Source organism: Myripristis murdjan, chromosome 18 (genome assembly GCF_902150065.1).
Source record: "Myripristis murdjan chromosome 18, fMyrMur1.1, whole genome shotgun sequence".
Taxonomy (NCBI): Eukaryota; Metazoa; Chordata; class Actinopteri; order Holocentriformes; family Holocentridae; genus Myripristis; species Myripristis murdjan.
The window spans coordinates 18,830,599-18,853,963 of record NC_043997.1 but is presented as its reverse complement, the minus strand read 5'-3'; the positions used below and the strand labels follow the sequence as shown (position 1 = coordinate 18,853,963).

General features: G+C 42.0%; 1 protein-coding gene across 3 annotated transcripts in view; it reads left to right on the top strand.

Annotated features, from left to right (window-relative positions):
• The window catches only part of dennd4c (DENN/MADD domain containing 4C), a 40,886-nt gene extending 18,328 nt beyond the window's left edge, over nt 1-22,558 (top strand). The window contains exons 3-34 of one of the 3 annotated variants that reach the window (XM_030075849.1): nt 1,632-1,884; nt 1,980-2,049; nt 5,383-5,552; nt 5,641-5,882; nt 6,179-6,245; nt 6,376-6,434; nt 7,372-7,516; nt 8,261-8,436; nt 8,610-8,710; nt 8,967-9,185; nt 9,803-9,948; nt 10,192-10,230; nt 10,634-10,764; nt 11,073-11,205; nt 12,086-12,292; nt 12,453-12,581; nt 12,805-12,952; nt 13,173-13,325; nt 13,482-13,604; nt 13,776-13,907; nt 14,105-15,204; nt 16,286-16,481; nt 16,647-16,744; nt 16,835-17,010; nt 17,203-17,370; nt 17,565-17,763; nt 18,062-18,172; nt 18,315-18,452; nt 18,672-18,789; nt 19,544-19,700; nt 19,928-19,992; nt 20,283-22,558. In XM_030075849.1, the coding sequence (XP_029931709.1) occupies nt 1,632-1,884; nt 1,980-2,049; nt 5,383-5,552; nt 5,641-5,882; nt 6,179-6,245; nt 6,376-6,434; nt 7,372-7,516; nt 8,261-8,436; nt 8,610-8,710; nt 8,967-9,185; nt 9,803-9,948; nt 10,192-10,230; nt 10,634-10,764; nt 11,073-11,205; nt 12,086-12,292; nt 12,453-12,581; nt 12,805-12,952; nt 13,173-13,325; nt 13,482-13,604; nt 13,776-13,907; nt 14,105-15,204; nt 16,286-16,481; nt 16,647-16,744; nt 16,835-17,010; nt 17,203-17,370; nt 17,565-17,763; nt 18,062-18,172; nt 18,315-18,452; nt 18,672-18,789; nt 19,544-19,700; nt 19,928-19,992; nt 20,283-20,419 (5,506 nt within the window). In that variant the 3' untranslated portion in view covers nt 20,420-22,558. Of the gene's footprint in view, nt 1-1,631; nt 1,885-1,979; nt 2,050-5,382; nt 5,553-5,640; nt 5,883-6,178; nt 6,246-6,375; nt 6,435-7,371; nt 7,517-8,260; nt 8,437-8,609; nt 8,711-8,966; nt 9,186-9,802; nt 9,949-10,191; nt 10,231-10,633; nt 10,765-11,072; nt 11,206-12,085; nt 12,293-12,452; nt 12,582-12,804; nt 12,953-13,172; nt 13,326-13,481; nt 13,605-13,772; nt 13,908-14,104; nt 15,205-16,285; nt 16,482-16,646; nt 16,745-16,834; nt 17,011-17,202; nt 17,371-17,564; nt 17,764-18,061; nt 18,173-18,314; nt 18,453-18,671; nt 18,790-19,543; nt 19,701-19,927; nt 19,993-20,282 lie in introns of all 3 variants that reach the window. The other 2 variants (XM_030075848.1, XM_030075850.1) reach the window with 2 other exon arrangements.
• Nucleotides 22,559-23,365: the final 807 nt, after the last annotated feature.

The following is a 23,365-nucleotide window of genomic DNA, read 5'->3' as shown; positions in this document are numbered from 1 at the left end:
GGAGGCTCACATTATTGCCATGTTAAACCTTAATAATGGGAGAGTGCGTTCTTAGCTTCTGCAGGCTGTGTGACCTGAGCACACAGTGCTCTCATCAGGGCAGCTGTCCTTTCGTCAGTGAAGTGGCTTATGAAATGATTCCCAAGGTTGTCTCCCCTAGTGCAGGGTATGGTCTATTTTTGAAACAGTTTGACAGAGGATTTTATTGTCCATTGTTGCTCTCCCACGCATTGTAAACTACTGGCTGTCTGTGAGTATGGAACAAGCTTGTTCTAAAGTTGTTTCAGGTCAAACCCTATCCTGCACTTCCATAGCTACTTTCAGGGTCATTCCACTGTTTACCTAGTGTGTTTACACTTTAGTTTTATAACTGTAATGTAGTCAGGTGTGAATATTACTGATGTTGAAGTATTGGTGCACTGTCCTGATTATGGTTGCACTTATTAGGTGGGTGTGGGGCAGTGGCGCTCCCTAAATTGTGGTGGCACTCCTTTGGCTTATATTTTTTTAACCCCTGAAACACTGATATTTTTAAAATCCCCTTTGAAGTAGCTTCAAAATGTATTTTTTATGACAATGTCTCATTCATATTCTGTATCTGCTGGTTGCAGCACTTCATCGAAGCAATACCACACTTAGCCTATACTGAGAGAAATATTAAGACCCAAGATGCAATTGTTTTATGGCTGCAGTAGTACATCAAACAGAAAATATCTATATATCTTGTGCATGATTTTATACACAGTACCCTGTAATTCAGCAGAATACATTTTGAAAACTGTCCACTAGAATGTAAAATTAAGCTCTGTGGGTTTGAACAAATCTCAATTGTGCAGCAGTGACAAACCCACCAGTGGGACCAGCAGGACAGAAGAGGTTAAATAGGTGAATTTGGTTTTGATCATGCAGAATTCATTGGCTTACGTACAGCTATAGGAAAAAATCAGAATATTGGAGGTGTAGTCTGTATCGGCACACTGTCATCATTGATATGAAAGCCTACATGACCTTTTTTCCAATTCTAAAGCATCACATCTCTTTAAAATGAACAGAAAATGTTCAGCTCATCCTTGTAAATAACAGTGCAGCCCTTTTTGCCTCCTTAATTAGAGAGTTAGACTTAGAGGAATGGAAAGTGACAAAATAATTACATTTATGTATGAAAGACATCTTTAAGTTCATTTAAAACCCAGTATCACTGTTTATGGTTTCACAGGGTGTCTGCACGTCCTTTTTAAAAAGTCTCAAAATGCCTTAAATTCAATTGTATAAATATTAGGCCTTAACAGTCATTAAATAGTCTTGAATTTGAATTACATGGAGTACCAGTCGATTGATCTCGATTACAAATCGAAATTCGATTAAAAATCGAAATCGTGACACCCCTAGCATAAATGTTATTAATGCAACAAAGCTAATGGTGGTAGAATGTGCAGGAGTAGGCAGGGACAAAGACAACAGTGAAATATATGCTGTGTAGCCTATTTCAGCCTGAAGTGCAGGTTGTTGAGGGTCAGAGAACTCCCCTAATTTCAAAAATTGCGCCACAACAATGATCATTGGGGGATTGTGTGTGCTGTTCATTCACTGTGCTGTTTTTGATTCTTTATGTATTTGTTTTTGTTTGCCAGGGTGCTGTATGAGGGAAAAGAACGCCTGATCCAGGGCTGCGAGATCATCCAGGCCACACCGTACGGCCGCTGCGCCAACGTCAACAACAGCTCAGCCACCTCTCAACGAATCTTCATCACCTTCCGCCGCGCGCCTCTCGTCCAGCCCCAGAACTCCCTGGCAGTGACTGATATCTGCGTCATCGTGACCAGCAAGGGTGAGACGCCGCCACACACCTTCTGCAAGGTGGACAAGAACCTCAACTGTGGCATGGTGAGTCCAGGTGCTATCAGCAATTTTGCACTTACAAGAGCCCACAAGGGAACAACTGTTGTGTGTTGTGTGTAATCTTGTTTTAAACTTTTCAGTGGGGTTCCAGTGTGTTCCTGTGTTACAAGAAATCTGTGTCTGCGTCCAATTCCATCAATTACAAAGCTGGTGAGTCTGTGATTGCCACATAGATTTTATCTTTAGTTTATATACTGTTGTGACATTTTCAAAGCTCACTCGACATCTTCCTTGTTTTTCATTTTTCTTTGTCTCTCATTATCTGTTCAAGCCTTATCTTGTGGTTTTATATTACTTCATGTCACCACCAGTATTTCATTCATCATTTTCCCCCCCGGTTGCCGCTGAGATGAGTCATAGTTGATGGCTTGCCTCCTGTGATTAGCCTTCCTGTGATCTGCACTGTGTGATAAGAGGAATTACATTGCTGTATGCTGTTTTCCTTCCATCATTCAAATCTTCAGAACCAGCAAAGTGACTCTGTATCTCGAACCATTCCGTCTTTATGAAGCAGCACAGTGTTTAATCTGTTATTGTATGCCACTGTATATCAAAACCGTTCTGTAAAATTATATTTAATGTGGCCCCTCAGAAAAAACTAAGATGCTTGAAGCAAAATGTGGATCCTGTATTTAAAACTTGAATTGCAAACGTAATTTTATAAAGTCAAAGTGAGCAAAATACAAATCTCTGAAAATGTGGGAGCACTTTCATTTCAGGAATTCCTCCTACTAAATTCACAGACTGAAGAAATCCTTATGTTTTTTAAGACATCATTTAACTGCCTAGTTTTTTTTTTTTTTTTATGTTTTTCTTGCTCAAACATTTATGGTGATATGGATGTAAAATGTTATTTAATTAAGCAATGGGTACATCTTTGATTTCCCCCATTTATCATTTATTTTTTGTTATATTTCAAAAATGATGCAGAGAAAGAGGAAATTGCAGCAACATTGGAAGTACTAAGAACAAATATATACTGGAAAAAAGTGTCTCAGCACATGGCTCTTGCAGCTTGTTGCTTACTAATAAATATTTGTCCTTAGTATTTCAAGTGTTGCTGCAATTTCCTCTTTGTCATTGTTAGCTGTCCACACCACTCACTTTATCAGTGAAAATCCTTCGTCAACCAGAATTTTATTCCAGCAGTAATGTTCTGCACCATGATGTTTTATTTCCATTTGTATGGGAGGGTATGAGATTGCTGTGGAAGCAGACAGCAGTTGTCTGTTGCACAAATATGGGGGCTATAAGCTTACAGTTTGTGGCACCATGTGAGAGGGAAGAGGCATAACACAGATGTAACATGAATATAATTACGTCTTTGTATGGTAACATTTAATGAATTAAATCGTGCCATATGTTAATATCTGTTCAGTGTTATGAAAGATAACACATATACCATTATCATTTAGCAGGACTGCTTATCTGTACATTTGAATAAAATAAAAGAAGGTGAATTTGGAATTCAGATAAGCCCCTTTATTTGTGACCCCCCCCCATTTCTAACTTTGTGTTTAAGCTATAAATGCTTTGTTGTATCTGGCATCACATCAGGCCACAGCAGCAGTGCACAGACCTCTCTTAAGTAGTAACCAGTGTTCCTCATTCAAATTCATGGTATTTTGACACAATTACGCACGATCATCCCATATCATGATTTCATGTTGCATGTAATTTTGCAGTAATTGGTTTTTATATGTTCAGTTCCCCTAAACGTCACAGTGTGGTACATGAGGTGCTTCATCCTGCATGACCAGTCACAGCTTTTAAATATGCAACACCCATAAATATGACCAAAAATAAATTTGAGCCAGAAAAGCAGAAAGCTCCAGTGGGGAAAAAAAAAAGAAACATTGCATAAACCATCCAGAGAAAACAGAGAGAGTCAAATGGAAAAGAATGGATTGGCCCAGCCTTGGAGACAAATCATTCCCCAGTCTGAACTTAAAAACACTGTTTTAGTTCTTGAAAGAAGATCATCATCTGTCCTGAAATACCAGGCTTTAAACCAGATAAATACAGAATAGAAGACATGGTATGTAAAGCTTGCATCAGTGTTTTAGTTGTGCCCTAAATTATATTTATATATATTATTTATATATAATTCAATTCAATTCAATTTTATTTATTTGTATAGCCCAGAATCACAAATACAAATTTGTCTCAAAGGGCTTTACAGAAAAATACAACATCCTCTGTCCTTAGACCCTCACATCGGATGAGGAACAACTCCCTAAAAATATATATATATATATAAGTGAAAGTCCTGAAGTATCTCATATTAAGTGTATTCAAAAGTACAAGTCAATTTTGCTTGTTTAAAAAAACATGACAAAAACATTTGTCCAAATATTTAATAGAATGTATTAAAAGCCAGCTTCTGCATAAAAAAACAATAATATATAGATTATTTCACTGCACAGTGAAAATTTTCAGAAAAATAAATTCAAATTTTAAGTGACCTTTACTTTAAAGAGGGATTGCAGATTTTGATAACCATACGAAAAATACACAGATGTGTTTTGCTTAAGAAATAAGGAAAAATATCATTTTATAGTCGGCAGCAACAGAGAACAGACAAAACTCTGAGCTCGGATGTCAGGGTATCACCAATAACATTTTGCAAACACAGCATTTATGTTGTCAACTCAGGAAAAAGGATGCCCTTCTTAAAAGCAATAATTTCTCCTGAGGTTAAATTATAAACTGGGTAATTGTTACTGGTCAGGCAGCAGTCCTCATCCAAAAAAACAAAGCAAACCAAAAAAAAAAATGTAATGTAAAAGTAATGCATCCAGTTCACTCCTGATATTTTGTAACAAGTAACTAAGCTATTCAAGGAAATTGTAGTGGAGTAAAAGTATACATTTTATTTTCAAAATGTAGTAAAGTATTTCTGCTTCGTTACTTTACACCATTGCATAGAATGAGCATTCCTAGGACTGTGTGCACTCACACACCCACACTGACACACAAGTTGGGTTTATCTTCGGCAGGCCCTCTTCCTGTGAGGTGGCTGTTTATTCATCTCAGACAGCAGCACTTCCTGCCACACCCATTATTTGTGTCTCTGCACTCATGTTTATGTATGTGTCTGTGCACGCTCACATAAGGGTGTCTTGTCAGAATGTTGTCTCAAAGCACGACAAGGTTGACAACACACCGGTGAAGCTCAGAGCTTTTCCTTTAACATCAAAACCTGAGCATACCGTCTGATTAATATGAAAGCATGCTCATTGAAAATATTACTTTTATCTTTGCTGGCCTCCCTCTTTTAAATTGTCTTGGGGAATCAAGCCAGAATAGTTTCTGGCCTGGTTATCCCTCATGAACTGCAGACTGTTACTTAAATTGTGAAACTGGAACATGTTTTGTTTTATTATTTTTCGCTACAGCATCACACTCTGATATATGGCATTGTTTCTGTTATGATCACTGGAGTTTATGTGTGTAAACATAGTGTTTTCTCTTACTCTTCAGGCCTCATCTTTCGCTACCCAGAAGAGGACTATGAGTCCTTCCCTCTCTCAGAGTCTGTACCACTGTTCTGTTTGCCCATGGGTGCCAAAATTGAGTGTTGGGCACCAAACACACGTGACCCTCTACCGGTCTTCTCCACCTTCGTCTTAACCATCTCCTCTGGGGAAAAGGTGATTTTCTTTTCATAGTCAAAATATGAAAAAATCTTTCTGGTGGATAACAGCCTGACTCAGTGCATGTATCCATTCCTCATGTCAGGTGTATGGTGCAGCTATCCAGTTCTATGAGCCGTATCCGGTGGAGCTGTTGAATGAGAAACAGAAGATCCAGCTGGGCCTGCTCACCACCGTGGAGAAGAAGATGATCCCCAATCGGCCCGTCAACACCAACAAATGCATCTGCTTGCTCTCCCGCTGGCCGTTTTTCGAGTCCTTCCGCAAATTCCTCATGTTCCTCTACAAACTCTCGGTCTCAGGCCCGCACTCACTGCCTATTGAAAAGTAAGGCACAGCACACAAACATTCACATTTCACTTTGATCAGAAGTGCACTACAGTGCTCTCATACATCTTAGTCTCCCAAGTGGGAATTGAAAGGCTAGCCTTTGCAGAGTTCATGCCATGCTTACACGCATTGAGTTACAAGCTTAGCACAAGGCTGTTATGGATTGTTTGAACAGTTAATTCACTCTGTGATAAATGGAATTTAGCTGCTGCACATGCTTGAAAGTAATTTGTAGACATCCTGCCATGCTTTGACAGATTTATGAAGTTACGTCTGTATATTTTTCCCAATAGGCACATCTCGCACTTCATGCACAGCGTGTCATTTCCTTCCCCTCAGAGGCCCAGAATCTTGGTCCAGGTGAGACGTTTATTTCTTCCCCATCCCAATTTTTATGAGGACCAGTTGCAAGTATAATGGTAAACTGTATGTTTATGTTTTTTCAATTTTTGTGCTATGGCCTGCTGACGCTGTCAAATTTCACCTTCAGCTCTCAGTACATGACACCTTGATCCTCTCCCAGCCTGTGTGTACACCCTTACCCCTCAGGTAAGTTGGGCTTTACAGTGCTGAGCACAATCAGGCTTGTAGCAAAAATCTGTTGAATTTCTCTGTCAAATTACATTTTCACCTTTTTTGTAGTGTGACAGGTTTAGTCTTCATGCTTTCATCATTTCCTTTTCAATTGGGCTAATTATCCTTGTGTAGATATATGTATATAAATAAATGCAAAAGATGAAAAAAAAATTGAGTGGAGGAAAAGAACGGCATATTGTTCCAGAGGAAATAGCTACGTTTAAAATGTAATCATCCATTTCATTTTCCTGGCTGGCTTATGCAAACACAGTTATCCATTTCAGTTTTCCAACAGCAAATGCTCACACTGCAAACAGCCACTGGAAGTCAGGTTTATTCAGTTTAATCTATGAAGGGGCTTTATACACAAGTCAAAATGATATGATTTGGCATTGGAGGATGCACTGTTGGTTACTGTATGGCTTTGTGTTATTTTCTTTACTTTACAAAAAGGATCTATACTATTTACAGTTAAACACTAGTCTCATGCTATTTATGTTTGTTGGTTTAAGAAGCAGCCAAAGTGTCATCCATTTCTTGCTCTCAAGATTATAACCATGGAAACATCTTTTAAAGGTTTAACATGGCATACAACCTGCTATGTTTTTTTTTTTTTTTTTTTTTTTTATCAGAATCTTCAGTATTTAAAAAGATTTTCAATTAATTTTGCCTTCATTTCTACATAGTTCCTATGCCTACCTCTGATTTGACACATGTAGCTCTTGAGAAACTAACCCATTTCTAAAGGCTTAGCCCATTGTTTTAAGCAACATCTATCCTGGCACTGTTTCCGACCTCTCCCGTACTTTCTCTTCTGTGGTCTCCTCTCCATTTTCTCCTTTGCTCTCCATTTTGTTTCTGATTCTACCATCTCCTTCTTTAACTCCTCTCCGTTACCCATCCCTGTCAGTGGGGCAGACTACAGCACTCTGCTGATGAACCTTGGCTCAGAAAACTGCGCCACACTGCTGCACTTTGTCCTGCTGGAGAGCAAGATCCTGCTGCACTCGCTCCGGCCTGCCGTGCTCACTGGGGTGGCTGAGGCTGTGGTAGCTGTGAGTAATTTCCACCTGCATATGAGTCATACTGGAAATATTCAGGAGAATTCAAATGACACCAAGCAAGATTTTCATTAACAATACATCTTTTTTGTCAGCCCGAATCACAAAGTGGAATTGTAATACTGTAGAGTGTCTCATCCTGTAGTGACTCCATTGATTTGTCCTTGTCACCCAGGTAAAATCCCTGGTGACTGGTAGGGGTGCTTCTCCCCCCCATATGTGGTGACACATCAAGGCTTAAGAGTAAAATAAAAACTGTCTCCTTCACAGCGGTACATGAACTCACCGTCTAGACAAAGTTGCACCCACTAATGTTAAAGGCTTCTCTTCCCCTTCATTTCCTTTGGTGTAATGTCAAACTGAGTTGGTTGGTAAACACTTTGAACTGTGTGAAGTTTTCTGACATTTAAATTTTGGAAGCAGTTACCTCTGTTGCCGTTTGGAGACATCAATATATAAAGTTGTCTTGTGCAGTGTTAAAGTTGCACTAAAATGGAAAAAATAATCTCGTAACTGGAGGCATGCAGAAAAGTTCCAACATAGTAAATAGTCAAATTTTTTAACAGCCCCACGCCCCAACCATCAAATATAATCCCGGTATCTGGTTTCATCAGAAAGTGCAACACATTAGGAAGCAAGATTCTCTTGAAATGCACTATGATTGTGACTTTAAGTAACACCTGTATTGTAAGTGCAAAAGAGATTTGTTGTGGTGATACTGCCTCTCTCTCTTTTCAGATGATCTTCCCTTTCCAGTGGCAGTGTCCATACATCCCCCTGTGCCCCCTCTCTTTGGCAGGCGTTCTCAACGCTCCCTGTCCATTTATTGTGGGGGTTGACTCCCGCTACTTTGACCTTTATGATCCTCCGCCAGATGTTGTGTGTGTGGATCTGGACACCAACACTATCTACTTGTATGGTTTCCCATCTCACTACCTGCTTTAATATGTTGTTTGAAGATGTTCAAGAAATACCTGAGCTGCTTACACATTGCAACAAGTCATGTACACAACCAGGGTAGCTTTGTAGCTTATACAGCCTTACCATTGTTCATAGTCATTTACCTTCATGATATTGTGTGTTTTAGGTCTGACGAGAAGAGACACAGTAACTGGAAAAACCTCCCAAAGAAGCCCTGCAAAAGCCTGATCAACTCACTGAGCAACCTGCACCACCAACTGGCCACTGGTATAAACAACATTTCGCCTCCTGTTATGTCATAACTGAACAACACTTGAGAGTTAACCTTTTAGGAGAAGAGAATGTAGTTGTAGATTCATTTGAATTGCAAGAAAAGGTGCATTTGACTTCTCCTTTCTTACTAATCATTCTCTTACTAATAAAATGTCTGTAATATAATCCACACAGCAGTTGTGTGTTTTTCTTTTTACTTTAATGTTCTGTTTGAATGGGTAAAATGTATGACCTGAGGTTGCGTTTTTAGTGCGTCGATCAGCACAGGAAGGCTCGGCAGTAGACATGACACCCATCGAGGCAGACTTTACCTGGCACAAGAAGATGACAGCCTTGGAGATGGAGATCCAGGAGGCCTTTCTACGTTTCATGGCCTCCATCTTGAAAGGCTACCGCTCCTACCTCAAACCCATCACCCAGGCCCCGTCCGAGAAGGCCACAGCTGCAGACTCCCTCTACGACCTGCAAGGTAAACACTAGGCCAGCAGTAGCTGGAAAATTAGGTTTACAAAAGGAAACTTCAAAGCCATGGGGATTGATCTGTAACGTTTTTGTTTGTGGATAATGTCATGGCACTTGGATTTGGTCATGGGTCGTTATCCATCCATTTCTGACTACAGAATTCATGCATAATTCACAGACATTATTCATATAGCTTGATGTAATGCTCATTTTTATTGGCATATCTATTTCAAGAACCATCTCTACCATTACTCACCCAAAGTGTTTTTAGAAATCAATGAGCTGTGTCATTGGCTATAAAGAGGTTTCACTAATGCCTGTCTTTTGGAAAAGGCTTACACTCTTATTTAGGTTAACTCTTAAACGCCAGTACTGGATGCTGAACCAAAGAGGGAAAAAGATCCTAACTCTGGATGTTTTAATGCCTTATAAAGCAGCTACAAAATATCTCAAGGATTTACATAAGACACAAAAAAAAATACTGAAAGACAGGGCTCAACCCCAACTATATGTTTAAATGTATTTGTCCATTTTGGAAGTAGGCTTTTGGATTTTAGTTCATTTGAATAGGATTTCACTTTGACTTAAGAGGTTATACCTTGGCCCTTCCATGTGCTTCCCCAGGCTTTCTAAAAAGCAGAGACCGTGCCCACCAGAAGTTTTACTCCCAGCTCACCAAGACTCAAATCTTCATCCGTTTCATCGAGGAGTGCACCTTCGTCAGTGACAAGGATACTGGCCTGGCCTTCTTTGACGACTGCATTGAGAAGGTGATTCCCATCCCAGCAATCCAATGTCCAGCATACATACAACATTGTGTTTTTAGATTGATTTTTTTTTTAACCACTGTTTTTACTATTGATTTTTTTCCCCACTGCATTTCCTCCCGTGAAAGAGCCTTTGTTTGATGTTGTTTTATTGGCAAAATGAACATGCGTCCTTTGGGAAACTAAGGAAGCCCAAATTTCCTCTGATTCAATCTGTTCCTTTTGCTCTCTTTCCTCTTCTTGCAGCTTTTTCCCTCTGATAAAGGCGCTGACAAGGGCACCAAGGTAATTGCCCACATCGTAATCAAATTTCCTAGCACCTTGTGTTGCAGTGTTTTTGACTAGTTTCAATAGGTACTTTCACCTCACCTCACTTCAACTAGTGGTATGAACTTTGTTTTGCGAGACCATCTCTCTTTCCTGCCTTTCCCCTTTCCTTAAATCTTAATCAGCTGCGATAATCACTATTGAAATAAACTTATTTCACTGGTTAATCAGATTTTATTATGAAATCCCTTAACTTTTAAAGCATCAGGGATTTCATATGTGTGTGGTTGTATCTGTCTCTCTGCCACAGCACCTGACAGGACATGGCCCGTTTAGCACATGCATGCATGAGTATGCTCTTTGTAAAGTCAGAGTGCGGTTTTAAGAGGCTCTAAGGCTCTGGATGTGATCCTCACTGCAGGTTGAAGAACAGTCATCTGAGGACACTCGACTGTTGGAGCTGGACGAATCGCAGAAGAGTGAGCATACAGTTTTTGTCATGCCTCCTGAACCTCCAGCTGAGGACGGATCTGATCCCGCTCCCCAATACAGGTCAGTCTCTTTGACTGAATGTGATTTTTACTGCACTTAGGTTTGATATTTGAATTGCATCTCTTTCCTTTCTTTTAGCTGCTGCAAGGACTTTTCTGTATCCACCCCACCCAATAATTTACCCATCACATTAACATTTTCACTGTTGCTCCTCTTCTGTCAGAGAAAATAAATGTAAAACCTGCTGCTTAGGTTGTTCCCTTTCAGAAACAATTGTTTTGAATTCTTTTGTGGCTTTTGCATTTCTGCATTCTCCACAATGAATGTGCTCACTTCACCTTTCAACAATGCAGTCTTTCTTCCTCAAGCTATAAGAGTTTCCCCCCACTGCGGATGGAGCTGTTTGACCGTCCCAGGGAGTTGAGACCAGCACTCAGCAGCAGAGCAGCAGGGGCCAGCCTATCCAGCAGCCCTGCACTGCTGGCTAAGAGAACCAAGCAGGTGTGCGCACACACACACACACACACACACTTGCACAGTCAGTGCCCTATTTCTGTGGATATTTTCTCTTACAGTGGTCATTTCAGCAAAACCTGTCTACTTCCCATCCCACAGACTGTAGAAGCAGCCATTTCTCTGAATGCTTTGATGAGCTGTTCTTTCACTTGAGGACAGTACATTGGACCTATAATACATCACTTTTCTCAAGTAACTTATTTACTGAATGGCTGGCCTTCACCGGAAGGAACAGTCGTTCAGCTTCAAGCCAAGTGTAGAATAGCCCTGCTGTAAAACACATTGGGTGCAGATGAGTTCAGTGAAACTGTGTGAGAGTTGGGCAAGAGCTGGCTTATTTTGGATGGAGACGGGAGAGGAAGAAAAGACTTCAGTGGAACACACTGTTGAGAAAGACACATGAATAACGTGAATAATATTCCTCTCTGCTCAGGGTAGAACTATGTGCCATTGATACGACAGCAAATGACATGTTTTTAATTCAGCATTTTAATATAAACTACAACCAGATCAAGATATTATCAGCCAATTTACACAAACTAATCAGAATGATTATTTTTTTCAATTCCTTGCTTGACAGACACAAGCACACACATAGAGCATATTGAACCAGGCATATGTTAACCAGAAAGATAAGAGTTTCTTGTTTTTTGTGAGCATCAGGTCAAATAATGTTTGATCATCTCTCATTAAGGGAACTTCAGCAGTGTTTGTAGGTATCTTCAAAGTGGATAGAGCCACCCTTTAGATCCCTTACTTGCTCTCTCTTCTTGATCCTTCTGTCTTCCCTGACTCACATCTGCTCTCATTCCTGTCACTCTGCAAAATACTTTAAATGTAACTGTCAGATTGTCTCGTGTGGCAGGAGATCAAGCTAGCATACAAGATGGCGAAGCGTTTCTATTCCAACCCGCCTCTGTGGGCCCGCTGTCTGTTCAGCCACTGCTACAGCCTGTGGTTCATCTGCCTGCCAGTGGCAGTTCGGTTGGCCAAGTCTAAGGGCCGCGCCATGCATCAGGCTTACAACGTCCTCCTTAAGATGAGGTCCGCTGAGGTGGAGATGCTGGATGAGGTTTACTCACATTTTCATTTTGTCATAAATTAATTTAGACAATGCTGTTAATATTTCTGCATTTATACAGCTTTTATTGTATTATTGCTAGATAAAAGAATACATATTTTTTCATGTTTATCTCATGTTTTGGTACTCACATCCTCTCTCTGGCTTTCAGGTGTGTTACAGAGTGGTGATGCAGCTCTGTGGTGTGTGGGGTCTCCCTGTTATGGCTGTGCGTGTCCTGGTTGAGATGAAGAAAGCAGGGGTACATCCCAACGCCATCACTTATGGATACTACAATAAGGTATAACCTAACACCTATACAGACAAAATATATATCCCAACTTGCAAAGAGGTGCCAGTGAATTAGTAATTAACTTCAAAGAGCTACTTGTAGAAACCAGACACTTGGCTGGCTAATAGAATTCCTAACCATTTAAACCAAGAGTCCCTAAGGGTACAACAGCAACAATTTTGAGGCTTATTCTCTGCTTATTTCCCCATTCTTCATTCTCCTCCCTCTCCAGGCCGTCCTAGAGAGCCCATGGCCTAGCCGGAACCGCAGTGGCCTCTTCATGTGGACTAAGCTGCGCAATGTGGTTCGTGGAGTGGCTCAATTCAAGCAGGCTCTAAACCGCTCACCTTCTACTAAAGGACCCGCTGTTACTCCCACAAGTGAGTGTAGAACAGTAAAATGAACCATTTAGCAAGTGTGGAAAACATGTTGTTCGGGGGCCTTTTTGTGTGGCAGATGTGTATTTTGCAGTTGAACATGAGATCTCAGGTTTAGTATCCTGTTACAACAGATGAGCTTTGTGACGTCAGCAGTGTCATGAGATCTCTCGCTCTTTATTGTCATTCTGCTTCCCTTCATCTATTCACCTCTGTTTTTCAGCATCATCAACAGGTGGTGGATTAGTTGTCAGTGACGCAGACCGTTTGAGTCATGGAAGTGCTGACAGCTCAAGTGAGGTCAATGGCGAGGAACACACACTCTTTGCCCGCAGCCTCGTCATTGCAGACTCAAAAGACAGCCACTGCAGTACAGGTACTGATTCCTCAAAGCTACTGGGTTCACAGCTATAAAAACTGAAGTTCAGAAATCACATGTTCTCTTTGTTTGGGGGTCAAACAAAAGCAAACAAAAATATTTTTAAAAAAATGCTATTTGCTAATAAGATTTGTGTGATTGTTTTATCCACAGGAGGGCAGTCTGATCAAGGCTATGGCTCTAAGGATGAGTTACACCAGGACTTGCCAGACGCTTCCCATGCAGCTGCACCTCTTTCCACTGAAGAGAGCAGCAAGGCCAAAGCACAGCACAATGGTAAGAAGAGCGACTTCCACAAGAGCACAATACACTGAATTTTAGTTCTGCCTGCTGCTCTCATGTGCTGCACATTGCAAAAGATTATTTCCAGCCATGTATTCAAAGTTGTGTGTGTAATGTTTCATTTTGTGCTTTAACGTTAGCATGTCTGTCTACTTGTGCTAGCAGAGGGGGACATGGCCGGGTCAGTGGACAGTGCAGTAGCAGTATCAGAGCCCACCAGACCTGCTGATATCCTCCCGCATGTCCCCAGTATTGTGAAGCTGTCCACAGGGAGTTTTGAAGCTGACAGGGAAACAGGTGAGGGTTAAAGATTATCAGGTTTTACTAAGTTTACAAAGAAGTTGCTTTAGAAGGGGGGAGTTCTACGTATACAGTTGTTAAAATTTAGTTTAAATTCCTTCTCTTCTGCTGCCAACTTCTGCATCACATGAGTAGTTTATTTATTCCCATCTCAAATCTTAAGAGATAACACTGTGTCTGTGCCTCTGCCCCAGGTACTGGAGACCTGTTCAGACTGCGCAGCAAAAGTGAAGATGTGTCTCTCTCTGAGGAGAATGCCTTGCTAGCATCTGCAAACACAAGCTCCCAGTCTCAACGCCAGCGGCAGAAATCCTTTGCCGAGCGCAGCTGTAGCTTCAGCGCTGAGAGCCGCGCTGGAATGCTTTTGGAGAAAGGCGTGGACCATATGGCCAGCCAAATGGGTGCAGATGCTCACATCCTCACAGCATTCTCTGTCAGCACAAGCCCGCCCCCAAATAGTGCATCTAAAACACTTTTCAAAGACCTGGAGGAGGAGCCCGAAGATGAAGGGGGCTTGACATTGACAAACCTGCCAGCAGAAGAGGGGTTGGAAGTAAACATGCCTAAGCAGGCAGAAGGGATGGGACTGGAGAATGAGGCAGAGGGGAGTGAGGCAGAAAAGGAGGAGGTGGACAAGAAGCCCTCTGAAACACAAGAAGAAGAGGAGGAGGAGACTGGCATGCGAGGGATGACCCTGGAGAGGGAGGACGTGGAGGTTGGTGCCGACCCTCTCTCCCTGCTGGTCTCAGAGAGCGAGGAGTCAGCCTCTGTTACAAGCCAGGAGCCACCACGCTCCCTGCCTGCTGTGGTATCCCGTAACCTGGCTGAGGAGATTGAAATGTACATGAGCCTGCGGAGCCCCTTGGGTGCTAAGTCCTCCAGCATGGAGCTCCAGGCAGACTGCACTGATGCTCTTCCAGCCAAGCAGACTCTAGAGCGGAGGTCTAGCCTCCCAGTACCTCCAGTCAAAACTCCCTCTTGCTCCCCAGGTGACACACCCAAACGCAGCCCTAACACTGTTACTCGCTCCAAGACTTTTGCTGTGAAGACCAAGACCCTGGCCATCGCCACAGCCAGTCCAGGCCCTAGATCATCCTCATTGACAGCGCTGGTCAAGTCCTCCCAGGGAGGCTCACTAGGCTCCGTCATTAACACCATTTCTGGCATCAAGATGGATTCCTTACTCTCTGGACCTAAAATCAATGTGCTGAAGTCAAGTATGAAGCAGGCAGCCAATGTAGCCAGCAAAGTGTGGGGGGCAGTGGCTTCAGCTTACTCCTACTCTGATGAAGAGGTGAGAGCTCATGCTAGTTATGTTCTTGGGCCAACAGAGAGACCAAAACACACCATTTACAACACAAAAACACTGCAATAAAACCTCCCAGAATCTGATATTCTGGTAATCTATGATGCAAACCTTGAGAATACTGCTGCATCATAAATTATTTTAACTATTAGCTAGTTAGCAAGTAGTAGATAAAGTGAAATGATATGGAGGCAACGTTCTGGAAAGTTGCCTCCATGTCATTTTGGATTTATCGTAAATATAAACAGACAGCTTTGTGTCACAAAATTGCAAGAGTGGTAAACACAGCTGGGAATCATGGTCAGAAGTCAACATGCTTTTGGCAAAAACACCCTTCAAAGTTCTCAAAGTGCTCATAAATTGAAAAATCCAGGGTCCAAAAATGGCCCCAGTACTTAGGAATATCCTTTATTGCAGTTCACCCTGTTGACATTTTTTTCTGTTAGCAGGCATTTACTCATATGTGAATGTAATTACAGTACTGTTTGCTCCCCTGTAAGTTATTAATGGGTGGCTTTAGCTAGGTGATTCTTTCTAGTGCCTTCTGGCTTAAAGAAATGAGCAGTTGTAATAAGGAAATAATTGTCCACAACAGAAGATTTACCTGATTAACAGTTTGCAGCACAAACCCTCTCTCCTGCTTATTCCAATATAATGTGAATGTGGCAAAAGACCAGCAGGTAGCAGAACGAAAAAAGGAAGTATATGAGCACTGCCAAGAGGTTTATTGACCATTAACTGAGATGCCCTATAATAACTGATTGATTACAGCAGTTTCAAGATGTGTAACTGCTTTGTGAGGATTATTATTTTGATAGGGACCTGTTTTTAGTATTTTTTGGGGGTTGAGCAGTTTGAGTTTCCATGAATCCAGTTTGATTGTCTTGGAAAGCATTGTTCCCTGCAAGGGCATCACGGTAAAAACTATGAATATACTGCCTGTTAACTAGAGTTATCCTCAAAGACATTTACAGAGGACTAGCCAATGGCAAGAGCAGAACAATATGGAGCAAATGAGGCATTTTTCCATACAAACGGGAAAAATCAACAATCTTTCTTTTCTCTGCAGGATGATGGAGGTCAGGGTGGTGGTGGCTTCCCAGCCCGTCTGGATGAACACATACTGGCTGCACATGAGGAAGGGGATAATCCCACTGAGAGAGGGGCTATCCCTGGTTTGGTGGCCAATGGCCTAAACCACAGCCGCACCAGTTTGGGCAGCAGCAGTGGTAGCAGTGACACAGGCCGAGGGACCCACCAGACACGTATGAACTCACTCTCTTATATATGTTGTTTTCTTATTTGAGACAGGTCCAAAGATGAGGAAAAGGTAGAGAGGAACAGGACCTGATAAGGTGCTTTCTGAGACTAGTAGTCCCGTATCTTGTTCTGGGAAGATGTGTAAACATTTTTTCCTTCTCTATTTGCAGATCAGATGCCAGGGCGAGCAGGGAAATGTCCCGACTCTGAGCAAGGCTCCTCACACCATGCTTCCTCATCCAGCATCTACCAGAACTGTGCGCTGGAGGTCAGACATTCGTATATAAATACCCACTTTGTGCTTGCACAGTGACATGTATGTATATATGACTGAATACGCACATCTGTCTGCTGACAGGTGCTGATGTCCAGTTGCTCCCAGTGCCGCTCCTGCGAGGCTCTGGTGTATGATGAGGAGATCATGGCAGGCTGGACAGCCGACGACTCCAACCTCAACAGCAACTGCCCTTTCTGCCGCACAGCCTTCCTGCCCTTATTGCACATCGAGTTTCATGACTTGCGCACCACCTCTGGGTAGTGACATGTCCTGGTTTTTAAACAGTCTTGACAGTTTTAAACCACATCTTAACACTAAACATGGATATAAAGATAAATTGTAAAGCTGACATATTTATCAATCAAATTTTACCATTATATGTTGTAAAATTATTTGCAGAAATGACTTGATAGGTTCTGGTTCTATTCTTTTTCTTTTTTCACTGTCAGGTTTTATATGAAGCCCGGAAGCTCAGGAGACAGTATCCACAGCACCAATGCCCAGCCAATAGCCAGCAGCCCAGCTGAGGCTAAGGCAGCAGACCTTATCACTTTCCCACCGTCACCTGAGGATGAGTCTGCAAAGACCATAGATAAACCATCCATAACACATAAGAGGTAATCCTGACAGAAATTCAAATGAAACAATTCTGAATGCCCAGTGTTACACCATGATCATCTCTGCAGAGCTAGATCTGTCTGATCTAGTCACTGATTTAAGAAAAAAAAATTGCCAGAGGAGGAATGGGCAGGTATTTAACTAGTTTATTCCAGACTAGCCCTCCTCATTTGTTTTTATTTTGTGTTGTCAGTTTGGTTCCAGAGCCAGTGCAGTCGGACCCCCTGGGTCTACTGGAGCACCAGGCAGCAGGGAAGCAGCAGCGAGGCAGCGGGACGTCACTGACACGCAGCAACAGTGTGGGAGGTCCCCTGCAGAGCCTGGAGTCCTCCCAGAGACCCGGACATGGCATCTCCACCACCAGCCTGCCCTGCAGCCTGCATGATGTCTCAGTTAGTGTCCCTTTGCATTCCAAAATTATTCATGCACTCTCAAATAATGTAGGAAAGTTTTAGTTGTCATATCATAATAATTTGCTATTACTGACTGATCCATTTTCAACTTGGCACAGCTACTGTGGATTGATTTTAGGTCAGTTCTTAAGATGTGATAGATGTGTATATGATGAGTTGGGATGGATTAAGATAAGATGCAAATTAGACACTGCTACTGGCTCTACCTTTGGTAGAGATTTAGAGACTGGTTCACAAGTTACATTTACAGCAAATGTAAATTCTCTCTGTGTTTCAGGATGGCATGGGAGCAAAACGGCCAAATCCCAAGCCAGTGTCTGTACCCTATCTGAGTCCTCTGGTGCTGCGTAAGGAGCTGGAGACCCTCCTAGAGAATGAAGGAGATCAGGTATTATAGACAGACAAACATACTATGGTCTGTTGTATTGCTAATATCTGACATGACTACCACATGTAAATAGATATCCTGAGAAACTGCTACTCTCAACCTCTCAGGTGATCAGCCTAACTGCTCTAATGTCTGCCACCAGGTGATTTACACCCACAAGTTCCTAAGCCAGCACCCCATCATTTTCTGGAACCTGGTGTGGTATTTCCGCCGTCTGGACCTGCCCAGTCACCTGCCTGGGCTCATACTGACTTCTGAACACTGCAACAATGGTGTACAGGTTAGAGACCCTTTTGCTCTCGAATTGTATTAATTATACCATTCATCTGTATCCCCTGTCCCTCCTGAGTTTCACTCTTGGTCTTACACACCTAAACAGCAAACTCATATTCTTCCCCAATGTGTCCATTTTTTTTACATTTGTGCTTTACATGAAAAAAAATCTGGATCAACAATTATTGACAAGAATACATTATTATGTTTATGTTTATCTTTGCAGCTGCCTCTGACTTCACTGTCACAGGACAGTAAGCAGGTGTACGTCCAGCTCCTGTGGGACAACATCAACCTGCACCAGGAGCCTGGCGATCCCCTCTACCTGCTCTGGAGAACCTTGCGTGAGTATACACACACACACACACACACACACACAGCAAACCTTGTAAAATGGATGCATTTTGATGTGAATAGCAGGTAAACACAGATTAATAACTTTAATTAATGTTATATTCCATTTAGGTCAAACAGAGGCTCCTGCTATTGTCTATGGCAGCTCACTGGAAAGACTTAATGTCATTATTAACACCTGTGTTTACCTGCTATTCATGTCAAAGTGACTGCTGTGAAAAAGGTCGGATTTGGATTTAATGACTGTGATGTGACAGTTAACTTTCCTCACACCAGGTGAAGATCCTAAAATAAGTCTTCACTGTGGTTGTAGTTCTGGCTTTGGCCAGCAGAGGCCAGAGTTGCACAAGTTTTTGAGCAAGTATTTGATCTCTGAGGTTTGGGATTTTTTTCAGGGGTTTACGTTTAAAGCATGATGTTTTTTTATCATGGCCACTGGTTTCAACTGTAAAGCAGTGTTAAGCACTATATGTTGTAATTGATCAAATATTAGGGTAATTTAAATTGGCAAAGGAATTTCCTCGCGTGAGTGGCACAGCCCATCACTGAGCCCAGATTTATGTGTCCAGTAATTGAGCCCTGTTCTTTGTGAGCCACAGCATGGTCTGAGGACTTCAGCCAGAACCCTGCTGACTGTCCCTCATTCCAAATTCTCAAAGATGGCTCTGCTTTTGCCATCAGGGCTTCTAAACTTTAAGGCTGCGGGACTCTGAGCAGTCTCACAGTTCAGGTCTTGTTTTGTAGTGGAGAAGAAGGGGACGTTGGCCCCAACAGACCACCAGGAGACACGTACCCTCCTCAACACAATTGTCCGCAACATCCAGACCAATGACGTCTATGGACCCATCAACCTGCTAATCCGAGAGGTCAAACGACGACCAGAGGGGGTCAAGCGGCAGAGGTCAGAACTCTTCTTCCTCCTCACAGATCTGTCTGATTCAGTCCTTCTTGAAGCATTTTTATACACACCTAGATATCCTGTTTTAATTGGAAATACATCAAAATAAGGAAGCAAGATTTTCTTAAACTGCCATTTTATTGTGTGTTAATAAGTGCTACAACCCCAAGACTCTTGCAGTGTCAATGAAAACATTCTTCTCTCCTTTTTGTACTCTCAATTTCTCTCAGGAGTATCTATAGAGAAATACTGTTTCTCTCTCTGGTGGCCTTGGGACGGGAGAATATTGACGTGGGTGAGTAAATGTCTACAATGAAGAGACAAGTAGGTAAAGGTAAAATCAGTAATGTGAAAATGTACCATGCTGCCAGTCTGAAATGTGATGGCACCTTCTACAGTGAAATATGAGACCACTTTCACAAAGGCCTGAATTATGATTAGGCTGGTTTCTCATAGTACCTGCCTTTTGAAAAAGGTCTAAAAAATGAAGTATAATAGTCTTAGATGTAACTTGAAACTTGCAGACACCCTCATTTTTATTCTCCGTCATGACTTTGAGTGTTTCCTCCATCCGTGTATCTACAGAGGCCTTCGACAGGGAGTACCGGTCGGCTTACGATCAGCTGAGCCCAGAGCAGCTCAAGTCCCTGCACCGCATTGACAGACCGCCCAGCTCCAGCGTCCAGTGGTGCCTTAAATGCTTTGGAGCCCCGTTCATCTGATCACTGAGGCCTCCTGAAGGACAGATACAGAGTTTGGCGAATCAGGTGCAAGACAAGAGGATGGCCAGAGGGGGAAAAGGAGGGACAAGGCCAGACTGAGGGCCGGCATGTGAGGGAGAGAGAACTTCTGCATTTAAGCACCTCGAATCGCCCAAAGATGGTACTTCTTCCCCGTGTCTTAAAGATGCCTTTTGTCTCTTTTCTTTTTTTTTTTTTTTAAATTTACATCCTTATCATGCTTTTCATAGGCTTTCCAAGCAGCTACCTGCGACTGGGACTCTCTGTGAATAGCTTGGAAAGCTGCAAGTGAATCTCTTGGGACTGTTGGGGATGCGTTTTTCTTACAGATGGTGTATAGAATGATTATCAGCTGTACAGAATGTATTGGCTGTCGCTAAGGTGTGTGTGTGTGTGTGTGTGTGTGTGTGTGTATGCGTGCGTGAGTGTGTGTAATGATGCAGTCACTGCTCAATCTCAGTAGGTTTGTGTTTGTCTTTTGCCCACATTGCTTATTCTGTTCCAGCTATCCCCAGATTAGATTCAGTCTGAGTTGACTGAGTAGAGGACTGTGTACAGACCCCGACTGTTCCTTTGTGCACTTTCTGAAAACAGCAACTCAAGTCCATCTATTTTGTGTACATATTTTTCTACTTCTATGGGGGAAATCTGAAAGCACGGTTGCCTTTTTTTGTTTTGTTTGTTTGGAGGCAAGAAGAGATGCCTCGGCTATTTCTACCGATCCAAGTCTTAATGATGAATGTCTTGTTAAATGTGAGTGTTTCAATGCAAATGTACAGGCTCAGAGTTGGTTTCTCTGTCTCTGTGTAAATATGTGTTGGCTGCTCATGTAAATGGGAGAGGACTGAGGCCACAGACAATCAGTCAGATTGATTTCAGAACATTCCAGATGCTCTTCATTCGAAACAGGTCTTAAACAATTATTGCTCTCTATAGTCAAAATTTCATCCAATGTGTAAACAAACCATTTTGGGGTGGGGTCACAATGAATTCATCAGTTGGAAGTGAAATGGCATGCTGAACTACTGAAAAGCAGCCTTGATGCAAGAAATCCTGATTTTTTTTTGTGCCTGAAAGCAAAATGCACAGTAGGTTCTCATGCAGGGAAGGCAAACAACAGCTTTGTGCAGTGCCTCAGAGGTGGCAGCAGTCGGTCAAACTCATGTTTTTAATTTTTTTAACAGTAACATACTGTACTTGTTCAGCTGATATGTCTTATTGTAAGGATAGATTAGAAATGTATCTCATACGCGCTTGGGTTATTCCTTATTCACTGACTCTAACATAGTCATGGTATAGAGTTAAACGATCCCCTGCTCAGTTAAACCAGCAAGGGTTTTTAAATCTGGCATGTTATATGCTGGCAAGATAGCTTTTAATTTAAGGTTTACACACAATAGTGTATAACGTTGCCTCTCTATTAATATTGAATACCATTTGCAGTGGTAACATTTAGAGCTTTATACGGCACATACTGCAAAGGGCTTTTTTCGTACTGCTGACACTGTGTCAAGGAGGAGAACCTGACGAGATGACATTCCAGTAAAACTGAAAATTGAGGAGGAGAAACAGACATGCTGCGACAGTTCTCCCAACTCCACATTGAACTGCCGCAAAATGGGTGTAGATGGTCCTGTTGTAGACTTGGGAGAATGAGGCTGACTTGTACAGATTCTATAATGTTATTGTAAATTTTTCAATTTGCACTGCATAGATTAAAACCTGATCCCAACCCAGGGCGGGGATCTTGTGTTCTGCCTCGCAGGCTCTTCATTCAGTGAGGCCACCTCAGACCATTAACAACATAGTTTTTCTCTACAAAAAAAAAAGTTATGTCAAAGGAATTAGTCAATTATTTATTTTTGTATTATGCCAAGATGAAATTTGGATTGCAGACAATGTATTAATCCACTCTAGCTATTTTTATGACTAACTCCCCCATGTACCTGAAGGGATTCCACCTTGTACTGACTTTGTAAATTTGATCTTGTGGCAGATGTACAGAAAAGACTATTCTTTACCAGTGGTTTAAAGCGATCTCTTACCGTCCTGTGGAATGGATTTGAATGTCTACACACCATAATTGCGCTGCAATAAAAGAGTTTGTGACCAGATTGAAAACTCAAATGTGTATTTTTTTTTTTTAATTAATGTTCATGACTGTATTGATGGGGATTTGGACTTCCCACCGTTAAGGACTCTGTCTTATTTCTGCATCCATCTCAAAAACATTCCCATGCATCATCAGCATTGTTTTTTTGACTGTATTGAAATCACACATGTATATTCTTAATAGGGGGAAGGGAGGTAGATAATGATCCTACTTACACCATTTTGAACTATTTACAAATGATATGTCATAGGTGTCCGGAAACAGCAACATGGTTGGCCCAGGGTTATTCTTCAGGCTGTGTCGGCATCATTTCAAACAAAACCTTGTTTCCTCCATGAATCTGGAGATGGGGTTCTTTTCCTTGATCACCTCTTCCAACCCACTCACATCCATTCATAGTTTTACATCCTGGAGACAATCAAGAAGAGACCTAACTGATTTTGTATGCAAGCTTAGTGGGAGCATGTAAGGGTAAGATGAGATGGGACCTAAAATGGAGCCTTGTGGTACTCCACAGACGATGGGAGCAGACAAGGAGAAGAGGTTATGAGTTTCCACAGAACTGGACTGGCTACCCCACTGGTGGGTGCTGCCCTAGTGGGGTAGCGCCACACTGGGCCTATTCATCCACCCCTCAGCCCCTTAAAGACTACCTTTTTCAGCAGCAGCCTCCTGTTGTTGGTTATGTGTAAAAAGTACAAAATGCTGGTCGCCCCCTCTGCTGCCTTTTAGAAAGCAGCCCGTTTTGTATTAATTAGCTCAAATACAATGCTTAAATGTAATCTCAAACAGCTCAGCGACCTGAGAGACATTTA